The sequence below is a fragment of the Pimephales promelas genome, chromosome 11 (genome assembly GCF_988280905.1).
Source record: "Pimephales promelas chromosome 11, fPimPro1.hap1.1, whole genome shotgun sequence".
Lineage (NCBI taxonomy): Eukaryota > Metazoa > Chordata > Actinopteri > Cypriniformes > Leuciscidae > Pimephales > Pimephales promelas.
Genome location: NC_142779.1, coordinates 9,987,226 through 10,003,380, shown reverse-complemented (window position 1 = coordinate 10,003,380; position 16,155 = coordinate 9,987,226). Strand labels below are relative to the sequence as shown.

The window sequence follows — 16,155 nt, the reverse complement described above, 5'->3', positions numbered from 1 at the left end:
AAACACTGATATCTAAGTAGCATTAGCAGACACAGAGCTCTACTTCACTCTCTAATAGAAACTTTAAGTGCAGTGATGGAGTGCTGGTCAGGAAATTGTGCTGTCTATAATTGTCAGATTATTAATAATGGTGGTAATTAAGTGAAATGCTGGTTAAGGTTTTGGTGTAATTAAAATGGTTGTCACGCTGTGTGTGAGTGTTTCTGAGTGTGTGACCTGTGTTTGAGAGAATGAGGACATCTTCAGTGTGATAGGTGTTTTTGCTCAAAGGTCTGAATAAATGGGTAGTTTTGTTTATGTAAGTTTGTGAAGGCCATAAATGATACACTTTGGTGGCCCTTAACTTTTTTTTTTTGGAAAAGACTCATTACCTTCATGGGAGTTTATGGCTAGAATGGGTTTAAACTACATGCTACTACTCGAACTTTAATTATTATGAAATTCTGTAATTGCGAAATTTGGCATTGTTTTTTTTTGGTCGATTGACTGAAATGTTGCTAATAAAATTTATTGAATGCCATTTTCACACCGCAGCAGAAAGCAGAAATAGTCAGTCCTGTATTTCAGTCCTTAATACGCTTGTGTTCACATATAGTTCAGTTATTTACAGGAGTAACAACACATTCAATACCTCAACTCGAATGCATACGTTTTCAGGACTCACAACCGCATTCTTAGAAAACCTGTATATGGCTCAAATCTTGATAGAGAACAAATACATAACCCATTTTATTTTCTCAAATTTTAGAGTTTGATATTTTGTGCGGTGTAAAGAATATTTTTCACTGCAGTAACTCATCTGTCACTGTCACTGAGTTTATATTGCTCCAGACTCCAGATTTTCTTAATCATCTGACCTAGATGTTCTTTTGGGTATTGGCTGGGCAGTGAGAGAGTGAAAGTGTGTGTGTGTGTGTGTATGTGTGCGGAGGGTCAAATTGATGTGAGTGTGTGTTGATTTGCTCTCTTGTATAGGAAGATTGGAGGGGTGGGGGTGCTCATCATCCTGGATTTACTTAAGGGAAGATTTGCCCCACGGGCTTTATGCATCAGGCCCAGGGGCCACTCCTACAAAGCAAATAAGACCAAAATTAAACCGCCACACAGTCGTAGTCTTTTTTTTTTTTTTTTTTTTTTTTTTTTTTTCTAAGCAGATTAGGCTTGAAGGCTGCAGAGATTTTGAATTTAGCCTGGAGGCTGATTTGTAGGAGAGTAATTCCGTTTGGATGCTTCTGGTGCAATATCCTCCAAGAGGAAATACAATTGGAATTTAGACAACTGACTGTGTGTGTGTGGGTGGGGGTTGGCCAGAGTATCATGATTTAGTGATTATGGTAGAGCTAATCATGGTGTACTTTTAAATCTATGTTTAGTCAGTGCCACCCCTAATATTTTATTTTTTATTTTTTTATTAGTGCAGTGTTTGTCAGTTGCGATTTTGTTTAATATGGCATCTCGTACATTTTCTTTACCATGTCCAGACTCCTGGTCTAAGGGCACGAACGACCCGTCTGCAGTGGTTTGCTGAAAAATGTATCGCAGCCCAACAGGTCAGTGTTTCCCTGCTGTTCTCTCTTGAGAAACTGATTTGCTATAGATCAATAGAGTGTGTATCACTGTTCGAATCTTTCTTCCCCAGATGGAGCCCCTTGAGAACATGGTGGACATGACTATCAAGCTGTTTGAGTGTGACAGAGATGACATGTACCACTATTTGCTCCGCCTCTGCAGTAAGTATTGTGTGTTGGACCTGTGATTCCAAACAGTGGATGAACGTTATGATGACACTTTTCTTTTCTCATGTCAGAGGAGACCAATGACTGGCGTAAGGCTGAGGCAACCTGGATGAAAATGCAAGAGGAGAATTTGGCTCCAAGAGAGAGAACATTACGTTTGCTTGCTGATATCCTCAAAAATAATAACCAGGAGGTGCCCTTTGAGGTGCCTGAGGTAAAAGAAGGAACACTCAATGTCCAATGTAAAGTTTGTGTCCTGAAACAAAAGCAGCTGATAACCACTGCCCTACAGTCTTTGGATCTATTTCTTTGGTCCGATACGTTCAGCTGTTATTTGTCATGTTTCCATTATAATCACTTTAGGGGGTGGAAACCTTGCATTAATTGAAATTGAATTATTATCCAGAGTTAAAGGAAGCATTATGGTGTGTTGATGTGGCTGTTTTATGTGTAGGTGTGGTTTGAGGAGGTCAAAGGTCAGCCTGAGATGTTCTTAGAGCGAGAGTCTATTGCGGCTTCTCCTCGTCTAAGCGTTACTTCATCCTCTAAAGAGGCCACGGTTGAGGACTGCAAACTCAAACTCCTGTCTTTTTGCAAGAAGGGCAAAGTTCAAGGTTTGTTTTTCAAAAGCTACACTATGTAACTTTTTTGGTTCGAAATTAACAATTTAAATGAGTGAGTACATCATAAAACCATCTTCCAAAATGGGTTTTTGCCTTGACTGATAAACCTACAATAATTATTTATATTTTAGAGTTGGGACAGGTTTCCTGTAAAACTGCAGAGATTCGTCATTTGTCTGGGTGTTTATTTCATATCTGTAAAAAAAAGAAAAAAGAAAAAAAAAAAGGACCAGGCTATCTATATATATATGAAGAGTTCAGATGCAAAAGCCTCTAAATGCCATTTGAAATTTTCATCTTTAATGATGATTTTCATCAAACTTGTATATTTAAGTTCAGTAATTTCACTTAAATAACAATTAATAGATAATTATCATTTCCATTTAAGTGAAATTACTGAACTTAAATGTACAAGTTTGTTAAAAATCATCATTAAAGAAGAAAATTTCAAATGGCATTTAGAGGCTTTTGCATCTGAACTCGTCATATATACTGTATGTATATATATATATATATATAGACCATTTTGCAAGATGTAAACACTGGTCCAGAAGCACTTCCTGTTTCAGTTTTTTAACACTACATATAAGCTGGGATAAAATACAACCAACAGAACATATAAAACTGAATCGAATCAAAAAGTTAAACAAACATCTTTAAGATGTTTTCTTTACATGTGAAATAAAGAAAACAGTTACAAACTGAAACAGGAAGTGTTTCTGGATCAGTGTTGTTTACATCTTGCAAAATGGTCTATATATATATATACTGTGTATATAGATATAGAAGAGAAGGTGTTAGTATTACTGGATCAAGTGCTTTCGAAAAAATGTGTCTTCAGCCGTTTCTTGAAAATAGCTGGTTTGTTTATAGAGTGATCTATACAATACAAATTGCTACAAAGCAGCTTTACAGTACAGTTAAAATTTGTGTGACCTTCTCAATTCAGTTTTTTTGGAATGAAACTGTTATTTTAAAGAACGCTCAAATGCAGTTATATCTGTAGTGATCTAATGTTGTCATCGAGTAGATCATGTGTGCTCTTGTTTGTGATCCTCAGAGGCCTTCGACATTCTGAAGGAAGCCGATAGCAGGGGCATGGTGTTCGGCCCTGCTGCATATAACAACCTCATCAAAGCCCTCCTGGCTAGAGGCAACATAGAGGATGCCATCGCTGTCAAGAACATGTAAGCCTGTCTACGCTGGTCGCATTGCATCCAATATCTAACATTTGCATGGTAAAGATGTTCAGGTCACAAAATTACAGGTTTTAAGGTCACAGACCTTAGCCAGTAATAGCCACTGTATCTGTTTTTGCAGAATATGAAAATCTTCAGTTGAAACGGATGAATGATAAGCCGCTTCTAGTCAAACACACAAATATATACGTGCATGCAAAGTGAGCAGTCTTATGGTTTAAGCCCTTTCAATGTTACCAGATAATCTCTGAGTTCGCAGAAGAGCTTGTCAAGATGCAAAGATGACAGTCATTTGCCGATTAGTAATAGATCTTTGTGTTGTACTAGTGTTTTGCACTGGTGATCTTTGGTTCATCCATAAAGCTCTGCGGGTTTACTGGGTCGCATTATACGTCTGATGATATGTCCTCATGAAAGAAAGCCATCGTCCCTGTAATCTTGTGAATGCTTTCAGAAAGCATTCAGAAACATCTTTGTATCAGGCTATCCACGCCATAGCCATTGCGGTGGGTGTTTACTGACCCTATTCATGGACTTGTAGTGCATGAACACAACATTATCTCCCACTAATATTACACTAGCTTGTGATGTTGCAGAAGTACTTAAATCCTCAAAACTTCAGTTGCCTTTGAGCAATACAGATAATGTGTAACATACCATGTATCTTCAATTTCCAGTTGTCATATAAACATCCAATCAGTAAATCACACAATAGCAGACATGCTTTGTTTCAAACCTTGTAAGCTTCATTGCTGTCTACAAAGACAAGCTGTTTTCTAAAGCACCATGTTAACTAAAATGGGAGCTCATAGGTAATATGTTTCAAATGACTACTTTTTTAATATTTTAAAATGTTAGACATTCAAATCTGAATTTTCACCTTCATTACTCCAGTCTTTAGTTTAACATGATCCTTCAGAAATCATATGTAGTATTGCTTTGAAGGAGTGCATATGTGTGTGGTGGACTTCAAGCAGATGTTTGGCAGGACATTGGTCTTGGCCAGCGGGGTGCTTTAAGGACAGATTAAGGGGATTGGGAATGGAGGAGAGAAGAGAGGGATGGGATTGTCCAGCACTTAAGAGGACTAGAGGAGAGTAAGGAGAAGGACACAAGGATTTTCTTAGGATTGATAAGAGTAACTCTGACTCTCGTCGCTGGGCCAATCTGCTGTGCGAGCGGCTGTTGGCCGGTCGCCGTGGAGATAAGGAGCGGCGGCTGATGCTCAATTGGACGGCTGGATTAATCTGGCCAGTGAGGGTAATAAAAAAAGAAGACTTTGATTGAGGTTTAAGTGACAGAAGAGGGGAAAATGAAGGGGGAGTGGAGACAGATTTGTTCAGTCTCGCACACATGCATGCACACAATTTTATGCTCACCAGTAAATAAATAGCTCTCAGCATCAACATGCATATACAACATCATGTATTATTCATAAATACAGCTGCTTCTACATCACACTGCTATTTCACAAACTTCAGTTCTTCAACCAGTCCCCATTTTTGTCCTTTTGTCTTCTCAGTGCGGCTGGTCATATTCCCAAGTTCCATTTAAGTGACATGGCCAACAGCCTACTCATCATCTCTCAAGTGAAGAGATGCCAGGTGAATGGTGAGTACACACGTTGATCTGTTCTCTCAGTTCAGCGATTAGTGATACTGTGGATTATCTAGGTTTCTTCCATGGCTTTGTTTTATTAAACCTGACCACATGATCTGTTCCGTCTCACAGATGCCATGGAGGCTTTTAAGGCCATGTTACAGGCTGACCAGGTACCCAGTTATTTGGCCATCACTCGACTGGTTCAGGGTCTTGGTAGTGAGGGGAACACACAGGACATCCAGGGAGTGGAGGCCTTGGTGAAGACTTTAGGCTCCGTCAAGCTGTCCAGCATGTTATTTGTCAACAATACTGCCCTCGCTCATATTAAAAAGTAAGGATTTTTATTTTTTTGCCAAGGCAAGCAATTACTATTATTGCTTATAAAGGTGTTTAGAAGTTACCTCAAGTAATCACATGACTTGTCCAGTTGTTATTTGTACATGGTAGGCAATCTGTTTTTCAAATTATGCTCGATAGTGAATAAAACTGTCGAAATAATCATAAATCATACTTTTGAAGATTCTTTTCAATGTTTTGGAAAGAAGTCTCTTATCCTCACCAAGCCAATACATTTCTTATCAATGTTGAAAAAAGCTTCTTAATCTGAACCTGTGATGCATTTTATATTTAGATTTTTTTCATAAATTTAAAGTTCAAAAGAACAGCATTCATTTTGACCAATGGGGTTAAGACCAATCAGGGATGACCATAGTTCCGAAATGGTTTATGGTGGGGTCCGGATAACAGCAAAGTACCGTATTTTTATTAATTTCTGCCCCCAAACTTTTAAACTGTGGCGTACATGCAGAGTTCTTTCACTACTATAGAAATGCTAAAAATGGAAATTTTTTTAAGGTACAATTTTTTTTTTTTTTATCCTTATCCAGTAATTGTGAACAATTTGACAAGTCAATTGAAAAATCATGGCAATTCATTTGTCAAGAGGTCTGTGAACCCTGTGAATTGGGACATGACCTATATCTAATGACCTGAATTTCAGTAGACACTTGTGGAAGCAACCACCGTCATCACAGCAGCGCTGCCATGCACCAAAATGTATTATACAGCTACAAGACTCAAAGATCTCCTTATTCGTTGGCTTGGCTACTAGAGCAAGGCTTACGATACTTGAGATGAGCAGCCGTTCAGATGCACAGTGAAACTAAATGCAGCAAAATTGGCACCACATACCTTGCTGCTGGAGAAATGCAGATGACTTTAAGGTTAAGACTGTGATTGACTGACTTGATTGTGTTGTATTATCTCAGAAACTCTGAACTACATGCTCAATGTTTCTAACAAAGGGAGCTCTCCCAGACTGTCTGGCAGGTGAGATTAGATTATACCCGCACAATCTTTTCTTGGTTATTTTTGTGAAAACAAATTCATGAAAAGAACAATGAAGCACCCTTGTTTCTGTAAATAACATGAAATGTGAACTTTTAGTGGTTTGACCTTGACTAAATTGGTGTCGTCAAAGGTTTGTTGTGTAACAAAGGACCGTCTGCTCATGTGGCCTTTTCTCCCACCTCAATTTCATCTTCCTGTTCTTTTCATCTTACCTTTTCTCCATCCCCTTCACCCCTCTTCCCCATTATTATTAAAGGCTCAAATCTGCTGTGATGGCTATGACTATGTAGTCTGAATAATTCACAATGGACCATATTAATGTGGTGCCCGGGTTCCGGAGCCCCCATCTCGCCTCTTAACCAGTCAGCTTGGCTCAGCCGCACACAGCACACGTGTCACTGTTGCTTATGTCCCCCCCGGAGTTCAGAGTTCACCCCGACAGGATAAAGCTGTGTGAATGGGGCCGTGAGGAACGCTTTGCTCTTCCGCTGTCCGACACGGTCTCGGGACTTTAGGAATGGCGAAGAATGACAATCGATGGCTGGGCCCGGAATATTAATGTGGCCAATGAAAGTTTTATGTACTTAGTGTTCTGTAAATGAAAGTTGGGGGATGGAGGGGAAGCAGAAATGGAATGGAAATTTTCCCATGGCTTGCTTTTTTTTTCTGCCTGCCTTTTAGTATGAACTCTAAAAGTATGTTTTACAAGCTATCTTGTTCATTCAAGAAGAATAAACCTAAAACTAGTTGAGTATGAATTAAGTACTTGGTGTTAGGACCAGTTGTATATATTTAAACAGAGTTTCTGCTGGGCATTGAAAACCATTTCAAAGTGAATTTTGTGAAAATTAAGGCCTTAAATGGAATTACAAAGCATTACATTTTATTTATATGTAATTTATTTGATTAGGATAAACCCCATTTCTTCACTTAATCATTTTTTTTGGATAGTTTTGACGAAAAAATATTACCAACTTATTTTAAGTAGCCATCACAAAATATGTACTTTGGAGTGATAAACATACGGATCCAGTTTGGTAATTGTCTCTGGCCGGTGCAAAAATTCCCCAACGCTGGATGTTTTGGATAACGGCGAGCTGGGACGTGCAGGAGTAAAACTAAAAGTAAATCTTGTAAGGTTGTAAAGAAATGAGAGAGTGCAAATTCCAACGAAAGTGGCTGGAAGTACTGTATAAGTATTTAGTACATGGTACTAAATGGTGGTTAACTTGGAGAAGCAGTGCATAGTGTGTTGTTCGTCATTTGAGACAGCTACAGTGTCGCTTGATCAAAATTGGCTTGTGTTGTACTGACATTGGTCCGTGAAGCACAAAATGAGTAGAGCGGTTTCGTTCCGCTTTCATTACGTTTGCCATTTGATGTTGGGGAATTTAGTGGTGGTCGCACCAGCGTGACTGCTAACAAAATTTTGCTGGCACCGGCAGGAAAAATGGTCCAACAGAATCGTTCGATTTGTAATGCGTACTGAACCGAAAGCCTCACACCGAACGGTTAAATACGAATACACCCCTAATATAAAATATGAAAATCATCCCATCTACTCATTCACAAATAACAACAGATTGATTTAAATTTTGTAAGACACTTTTTTTTTTCTTTTACAAAGGCCATATACGTGGAACCGCGAGTCATCATGAATAATGCTGTATTCACAGAGGACAATAATGGATGAAATCCCTAAGAAACTTGGGCTATAAATGGGTTTGTTTAAATCACTAACACTTGAGTATGAACTCTCCTTTCTCCCTCTGCAGTGGGGACATTGACAGTGCAGTGGAGCTGTTGGAGTCCGTTTACACCCAGAACACAGAGAGTCAGAACACCAGTATTTCCTTTGTCTTCCGCAAAGTTCTAGAAGCCAACAATGACGCTGCGCTAGACAGATGTAAGACCCACACACCCCTTCTTCATCTATATCAGTGTTTCTCAACCAGGGCACCTCAACAAAATATTTTTTTAATCCTTATTTTAGTCTGTCCCATCAACAACAGTTTCATTTGTAGAACATACAGTTCTTGAAACTTCACAAACTCTTTAGTTTTAATTATCTAATAAAACATTATTACTTCTCTCCTATTGTGACATGTCGGACTGAAATGATTTGAAGGAGAAAAAAGTGGAGCTGAACCAGATTTGTTCAATTAGGAATTAATTGGATTCTAGAATGTGAGTCAAGGGGTGGTTACAAGGGCATATATACAGTATATATTATATCTTACATGGTGGTAGAGTCTTCAAATGGGTTTCTTGAAGAGAAAAAGGTTGAACCACTGATGCACTGAATTATTTGAGTACTTCTAAACTGACTTCTAGCTCTTGTTTGTGAGTTTCTGGTTTGGAGAAACATTAGAGCACCCAATGATGTGTTGCAACATAGTAATCACTGTGTAGGCATGTGATTGATTGACATCTCTCTCTATGTCCAGTGAGTGCCATGGCAGAAAGGCTCTGCAATCACTTTGCCTCCTACAGAGCCGCTGCAGACCTCTTCCTGATTTACTTGGACATGGGCAGGACAGAAGAGGCCAAGTTTCTCCTGCAGGTACCGTCTCTTAACAAACCAAGATATGCATGAGGACTCTGTGACCTTGCTAACTTGCTGAATCTAATTCGAGTTGGTATTGAAACTAGCCGACCCTGTTGCCAACCACATTTCCAACTCAAGTGAACGCTGTTTTTTTTTTTTACCTCTTGCTGTCTCATATTTTAATCATTCAGTCGTTTTTACTTGCTTAGATGGTCATGATTTTTTCTCTCCCTTTTTCAAAAAGCACTTTAGCGAGTCGAGGAACAAAATGGCTGCATTAGGGCATCACTAAACCTAGGAGCGAGTAACATCCTTTGAGATGTCGAAATAACAGGAAGCTTTGCTTCACAGCGTGCCTAAGATGGAATGCTAAATATCAAAAGATGATGATTTTTAAAGAAAGTGTTAGATCAGCATGTTTGGTTTGATCTGGTTCGTCGTGTTGTAGGTGTCGTGAATAGCATCGGAGGGTAACTCTCAGGAGTGAAGCTGCTGGGCTGTAGTTTTAATTGCTCTGATTGTCGTGAAGGCACTCTGCCCACCTTAGCCTGTGTTCATTTTAATATAGCAGCCTGTTAAAAGCCTCCCAGGCCCCTTGGCTTTTAATTCAGCAGATGCAAGAGAATCCCACATCCTTCACGATTGGCTTGTAATTTGACCGCATTGCCGCTGAACCCAGAGAAAGCGCAAGGCAGTCCAGCAGTTTGAAAAAACGCATACCAACACACACAAGGCAGGATGAGACTTTTTCAAAGCATCGCAGACATTTTCCGGGTTCAATACAAATGAATCTTTACTAGGGGTGTAACGGTACACAAAAATCACGGTTCGGTACGTACCTCGGTTTTAAAGTCACGGTTCGGTACGTTTTCGATACAGCAAAAAGAAAGAAATGCCAGAGAAATTTCCTATTTGTTTAAAGAAAAAATATTTTTAAATAAGTGTGAGTTTTCCTAGATCTTAAAACTTTCAGGTTTATAAATGGGGGTCATCTTTGAAGGGTGAACAAATAATGTTTTGGTCATCACATTAAAAATAACATTTAAATATATATTTATTTATATAATATTTGAATTTTGAAGTGCTGGTAAAAGATGTGTGAAGTACTTGAAAGCATTTCACCATTCCAGCCAAACTGGTTCCAGTTAGTGTTACTATATTAAATCCATGGTGAATGTTGCTGGTCTGTGGACGTAAAGTTCATTCACGGCACAATGTGTCTCCTGGTTTCCATGACAGCGCTGTTTGATCTAATAGAGATCTGCGGTTAATAACGGAGAAATGTGAATGCATCTCACTAGATCTCGCAGCGATATTATTACCCGAGTGGCGAACTCAAATGTTTTCTTTACCGGATCTCTTAGCGCTGTGTAGTAACAGTGTCGCTTGGTCGAGATCGGCTCGCGCTGCACAGATGTTGCTGGTCCGAACTGATAAACGATCCGTGAAGCACATTTATAGCGCAGTTTCGTTCTGCATTCATTACGCTTGCCATTTGATGTTGCGCAACGTTGTGTTGGCCGCGTCAGCACGAATTTTGCCGGCAGGAAAAATGGTCCAAGCAATCGTTCGGTTTGTATGCGTACCGAACCGGAAGCTTCGAACCGAAACGGTTCAATACGAATACATGTACCGTTACACCCCTAATCTTTACTGTATTAGAGTTTGTGATATAATGTTGAGCTCCTGCAATGGTAGTAAAGGGGCCTAAGCTTAAATGTGATTAGTGTACTTTAATGGTTTGATGTCGTTCCAAACCCATAAGACTTTTCGTTTATCTTGGAAGCGCAAATGAAGATCTTTTGGTTTTACAGTACATGCACTTTTGTGTGCTTATCTAAGAAAGTTCTCATTGATATAAGGGAACTACATGGGTTAAGATTAGGTTTAGGGTTAGGACCTAGTTATTACCTAGTTATTGTAATGACTAAAAGTACATTGGGAACAGGACTGTAAAATTAAGTGCTACTGATATTTTTAATGAAATATGAGAGATTATGTATAAAAAAAAAATCTAAACTCAGAAATTAAATGGCTAACCAGAAACTCATCCACCTTGATCAGATCATGGTCCTGAATTTTAATATTGGAATGGTAAATAATAATTCTAATTTCTGTATTGAAAATAGATGTTTTTTCGCTCTGCACTATTTAAGTGACTATAATTTAACATGTATTAAACGTGTTTAAAAGTCCTTGATTGGTAACCAAAACAATTTAAATTATTCTTAAACTTTTCAGCTCAAATAATGCATGTAATACATTTGTACTTTTAGTGCAAGGTTCACAATTTTCTTCTGAGAGATTGTAAATGCTTGTAACAAGATTAAATAAAAAAAATTGCCATTATGCCACAAATACATTTAACACGAATTGCTAAATAAAATGTTTACTGCATGTTTGCTTTAAAGGAACGCGATATACATAAAAAGCCTGATTTCTTTGATCCTGCTAACACCCTCCTTTGACAAAGCTGCTTGAGGTTGTTGAGTCTCAAGACCTACAGTTTCTGTACAGCACAGTTTGCCCTTCCCGAATTCGCTGTGCCTTCATTTTAACTTGTGTTATATTGTCCTGATTAAAGAGTGTGAAAATTGCACATCGGCGCTTGAAAGCTCAGGTGCACGCCGATGCAATTCAAAGCCTTTATATGGCTAAGTGTAGATAATTGTACTCTAAATTGGGCAGACACTGTACATTTTAATTTTCATAAAGAAATAAGTGGTTATTTGCCTGACTCCCTTATTAGCTGTATAATTAACCCTTAACTATAGTGTGCTGAACTGAGTGCTAAAGGATGTAATGGAAGATGGATACATTCAAAAACACATGCTCCCATCCCATACTTAAATACAACTGTTACTGGAAATACAAGTAATTGTTTTTATACTGAGGGTTATGTTTTGCTCAAGGGCAGATTCTGTGCTGGCATGTAAACACACATGTTATGATATGTTGTAAATGTTTGTGTTGAGAGTTTTATGGTCTCTTGTGCTTCTTTGATTGCTTTAGCGCTGTGCAGCCGTCAACGAGCAGAAGGACGTAATGTTCACATACATGTTACAAGCGGCTCAGCAGCCGGGACAGGTAATTTTTTAGTTATTCCACCAAATCGGGCACAATATGGTCACAGTTTGTGAATAAAGTCTCTATTTTCCTCCCTGTATAGGCTGACAAAATCAAGAGACTGACTGAGCTGGTTCCTGACTTCACAGAGAAGGAGAATATCTATGCACACCTGATGAAATGCTACAGTAAGACCACTATTTCTATCAACCCTAATTTCCAGGGTTCAAACCATGGGGTTTGAAATCCATTGGCCAGATTAACAATGAACAAAAAAAAAAAAAATATATATATATATATATATATATATATATATATATACATATATTAACACAGCAAATCCATGTACCAATTACCAATTTCAACCCATTGCGAAATCTGTTTGGGTGAAATGACTGAATTTTGCATGTGTAATTGAAAAAAAAGTAAATGTAAGCAACTTAAACAATTAGTGCTATTGTGTTACTCTGTAATCATCTGGAACTGCACATGTTGTTCTGCCTCTGTCAGTGAATAGTGTTTTATTTAAACATGATCACTGTTAAAAGCCACATGCTTCATCTGGTGGACAATGGCATTAGGTCTGTTCTCATCTCTCTGGCCTGTTTGAGTCACCCCACTGTTTTGGCACACAGCAAAGCTAGTCCGTTAATAGTCTGCCAATTAAAAATGCAGCAAGCGGAACACATTGACTGACTCACAGGAGGCACGTTTGCTAATACAAACACATGTTCCCTAATGAGGGGCTACTTTAGCCAGCCTACCGTGAGAACTTTGACACGTTTCAGTACTTAGAGACCTCCGCAGCATCACTATTTCATGAGGCCTGATATGTGCAGAATGAAATATTGGTTGTTTAACACAGCTGTTGTTCTGCCTCACTCTCAACAGGTTTGGATAAGGACCTCAGTTCAGCGAAGGCTCTGTATGAGCGCATGCAGGCTGAGGGGGTGAAGGCTGATGAGTTAACTCTCAAAAGACTGGCACTACTATACACGGAAGCTGGAGAAACTCTTCCCTTCCAGGAGCCTCCGGTAATCATCCACAATCATTAACACTTCATACATTTTGAACATGTAATTTTATATAAATAAGAGTAATCTTTTAAACCAAACAGGCATTGTTGCAGAGTCGATTGAAATGTTTTTTAAAAAATGTAGTTAAAAATAATGTTTAGATGTACAATTTTCACCACCAGGGGTCGCTAACCTCTTACAATAACAAAGGCATATATTAAAGACGGTAAAGCATTAAGTTTAGGGCGCCAAAATGGCTAGCAGCGGTACTGGTTTTATGTACATTCGCTTACCTGTCTAATAAAGTAACTTACATGCAACACTCGCGTCTCTGTCAAGTCGAAGTTAGTCGCGAACATGGAGCTCTCGGCATCTCAAAAGATGTTGATCTTCGTTTCAGTCCTCTTTTAGTCTCAAATGGTCCATAAAACTCTACTCTGGACAAATGTGGGCAAAATAGTTTTGATTTATTTTTAAAAAAAAATGCTTCCCTTGATCTGAGCGGTACAAGACTTGGCTACTTTTCCAAAGGTTGCCTCCTGAACACACACAATTTTTTTTTGTCTCAATTCTACAATGTTAAGTGGGTGAAAAAAAATCTCCCTAATCTTGTATTTGGGTCAAAAATGGGCACCCATAGAAATGAATGGGAAAAACTGTAATTTAGAGCATTCTAAAATAAGCCAAAATAAGACACCAGGTGACTGCAGTCACTTCATCTTTAGATTTTAGCTCTAAGAACTTATTGGAATGATATTTTTATGTAGTTAAAATTTTTTTTAAAATAAAACATAAAAAGAAGCATAATTTACATAGAAAATATCGTACTTTAAGAAGTAAATTAATTCAAAAATACCCCTAAAATAAAAATAAACACCATAAATGGTTAGACAAAACTTTATCGAAGACAGTGATATAACATTTATAATAAATAAAAATTAGGATCACACCTGAGTCCTCTGTGCCCACATTTGTCCACAATTACAGGATTAAGGGCTATAAAGTGAATACGGTTTGAGGGCTACGTAGTATTATGCAACAAATTGCCCAATTCAAAACGTGAGCTTCTTCATGAACTGCACATGCTGTGCACCCATTTTATTTAATAACCATTTGTGAAGTTGGTCAAGCACTAATTGATTAGGTTTGAATTCACACCTGAAATACTACTGTTAGAGTAGCGTAAGAGCCGCCGCCTCACCCCACTTCACACGCTATTGTATTATTTACTCCGTCAGAACTGCGCTCCGGTGTTTTTCAACAGATTTAGAGGAGACTGCCAGCCATCTACAAACCCCATCGCACCTCTGCACTCTCAATGCACCTTTTAAGTTCCCACAAAGCAATCTCAGGTAGCACTCCATCCCGCTCCATTCAACTCCTTCGGTCCCGCGGCCGCCACTAATACCACGGTACAAAGAGTCTCCGGAGAGAAGCGATAAGGAGAGATTTGAGGTGCCGTTCACATCTGGCCTCATTTCTCGTACACAGCGGCTGTTGTTTATCGACTTTAATTACCCCATTAATAAGGGCATATACATTGTTGGAGAAATGGTAATCTTCTAAAAGCACTCACCTTCCAAAAATAGAGAGCCTGCGCTTGTTTAATTACGGGAGGGGGAATGAGTAAATGTGTTATTTGTGAATTAATATGGTTTGTAAGATGAAACGAGAGCGTAGGATTTGTTTGGACCGTGTGGTTGTTATTAGTTTGTCCTAGATGGCAGGAAACACACAACTACACGCAGAGCCCACGGTTTCAGACTGGAACACAACACTCACTCAGGTGTTGGAAATGCTTGGCTTGTTTTGCCTCCGAGTAAAAATGTTTGGTCCCACTTTATATGAAGTGGCTTTACGTACTATGTACTTACATTGAACAATAAGTAAAATGTATTATTGTGTTCCTGTTGTATTGTAAAACACTTTTGCTGCTATTGAGGTGTGATACGGGTAAGGTTAGGGACAGGTGTGGTGGTATGGGTCTGTTTAAGGGTAGGTTAAGGTGTGAGGGGAGGGTCAACTGTGTAATTACATAAAGTAATTAGCTGGTATTTTTAAAATATAAGTACAATGTAAAACATATGTACACAATAAGTCCATTGTATCAAATTATTAATTTCAATGCAAGTATATAGTACTTAAAGCCACTTAATATAAAGTGGGACCAAATGTTTTGTGTTTTTTTTTGTTTTGTTTTTTTGTCTCGCAGGAGTCTTTTAGTTTCTACGCAGACAAACTGAAGAAGCAGAGGTTAGAATCCGTGGGGCCGGCTGACGACTGAAAACACCTTCCTTCATTTGTTTTTTTGATATACAGCAGATGTGCACAGCTTGTGTGTTATACTGTGATTGTTTGTTTTTGCCCTTCATAATAATGTCATGATAGTTAACGTGTACATAAATATTTATGCAAATAAATGTAAACCCAAAAGTTTAGTGGCTCTTTTGTTAGTTTCTTTTTTTATCTTTTCTTTTGATTCATTAAATATGTCCCATGATAAGTTGTTTTCAACAAATGGAAGTATTCATATAAGAAGCATGAAAATGACAACATGGATTATTTGTGAAAAGCTCAGTAAAGTTCTTTACCATTTCAATCTTAGTTATGTAGTAATGTATACAGTGCTGTATAATAAACATCTCATTGGAACAATCATGGATCAGCTGACATGCATCCTGCTTTCAATTTTTTTTTTCATATTTGAAACACATTTATCAGGATCTAGCACAAGTGCATTAAAACGCACATTATCTAGCTTTTAAAACAAATGCATGATTTACAAAACCTTTCAAAAGATTTTTGATACAGCCTTATCGGTGCACACTTTAAGCGGTAAAATCGTCTACATGCTTGAATAAATAAACATTCAGACTGGAACAAAGAAAAGCTGTTTATGGATATTTACCAAAGCTTTGCTTCAATCTCTTGTCAAATTGAACTAAAAGTGTGGAAGGAAACGAACAGAACATCACTGCCATCCAGTGGCAGTGAACTGAAGTCTGAAGAGATCTC

At 38.3% G+C, this 16,155-nt stretch overlaps 1 protein-coding gene across 2 annotated transcripts in view; it reads left to right on the top strand.

The window, feature by feature from the left end:
• Positions 1-15,800, top strand: part of lrpprc (leucine-rich pentatricopeptide repeat containing) — a 57,853-nt gene extending 42,053 nt beyond the window's left edge. For both annotated transcript variants that reach the window (XM_089116947.1, XM_039671752.2), the window contains exons 26-38: positions 1,482-1,550; positions 1,640-1,730; positions 1,808-1,950; positions 2,191-2,350; positions 3,420-3,546; positions 5,081-5,169; positions 5,290-5,491; positions 8,286-8,416; positions 8,958-9,073; positions 12,071-12,145; positions 12,228-12,312; positions 13,016-13,158; positions 15,353-15,800. In XM_089116947.1, coding sequence (XP_088973073.1) covers positions 1,482-1,550; positions 1,640-1,730; positions 1,808-1,950; positions 2,191-2,350; positions 3,420-3,546; positions 5,081-5,169; positions 5,290-5,491; positions 8,286-8,416; positions 8,958-9,073; positions 12,071-12,145; positions 12,228-12,312; positions 13,016-13,158; positions 15,353-15,424 — 1,503 coding nt within the window. In that variant the 3' untranslated portion in view covers positions 15,425-15,800. The remainder of the gene's footprint in view (positions 1-1,481; positions 1,551-1,639; positions 1,731-1,807; positions 1,951-2,190; positions 2,351-3,419; positions 3,547-5,080; positions 5,170-5,289; positions 5,492-8,285; positions 8,417-8,957; positions 9,074-12,070; positions 12,146-12,227; positions 12,313-13,015; positions 13,159-15,352) is intronic.
• The last annotated feature ends 355 nt before the right edge of the window (positions 15,801-16,155 follow it).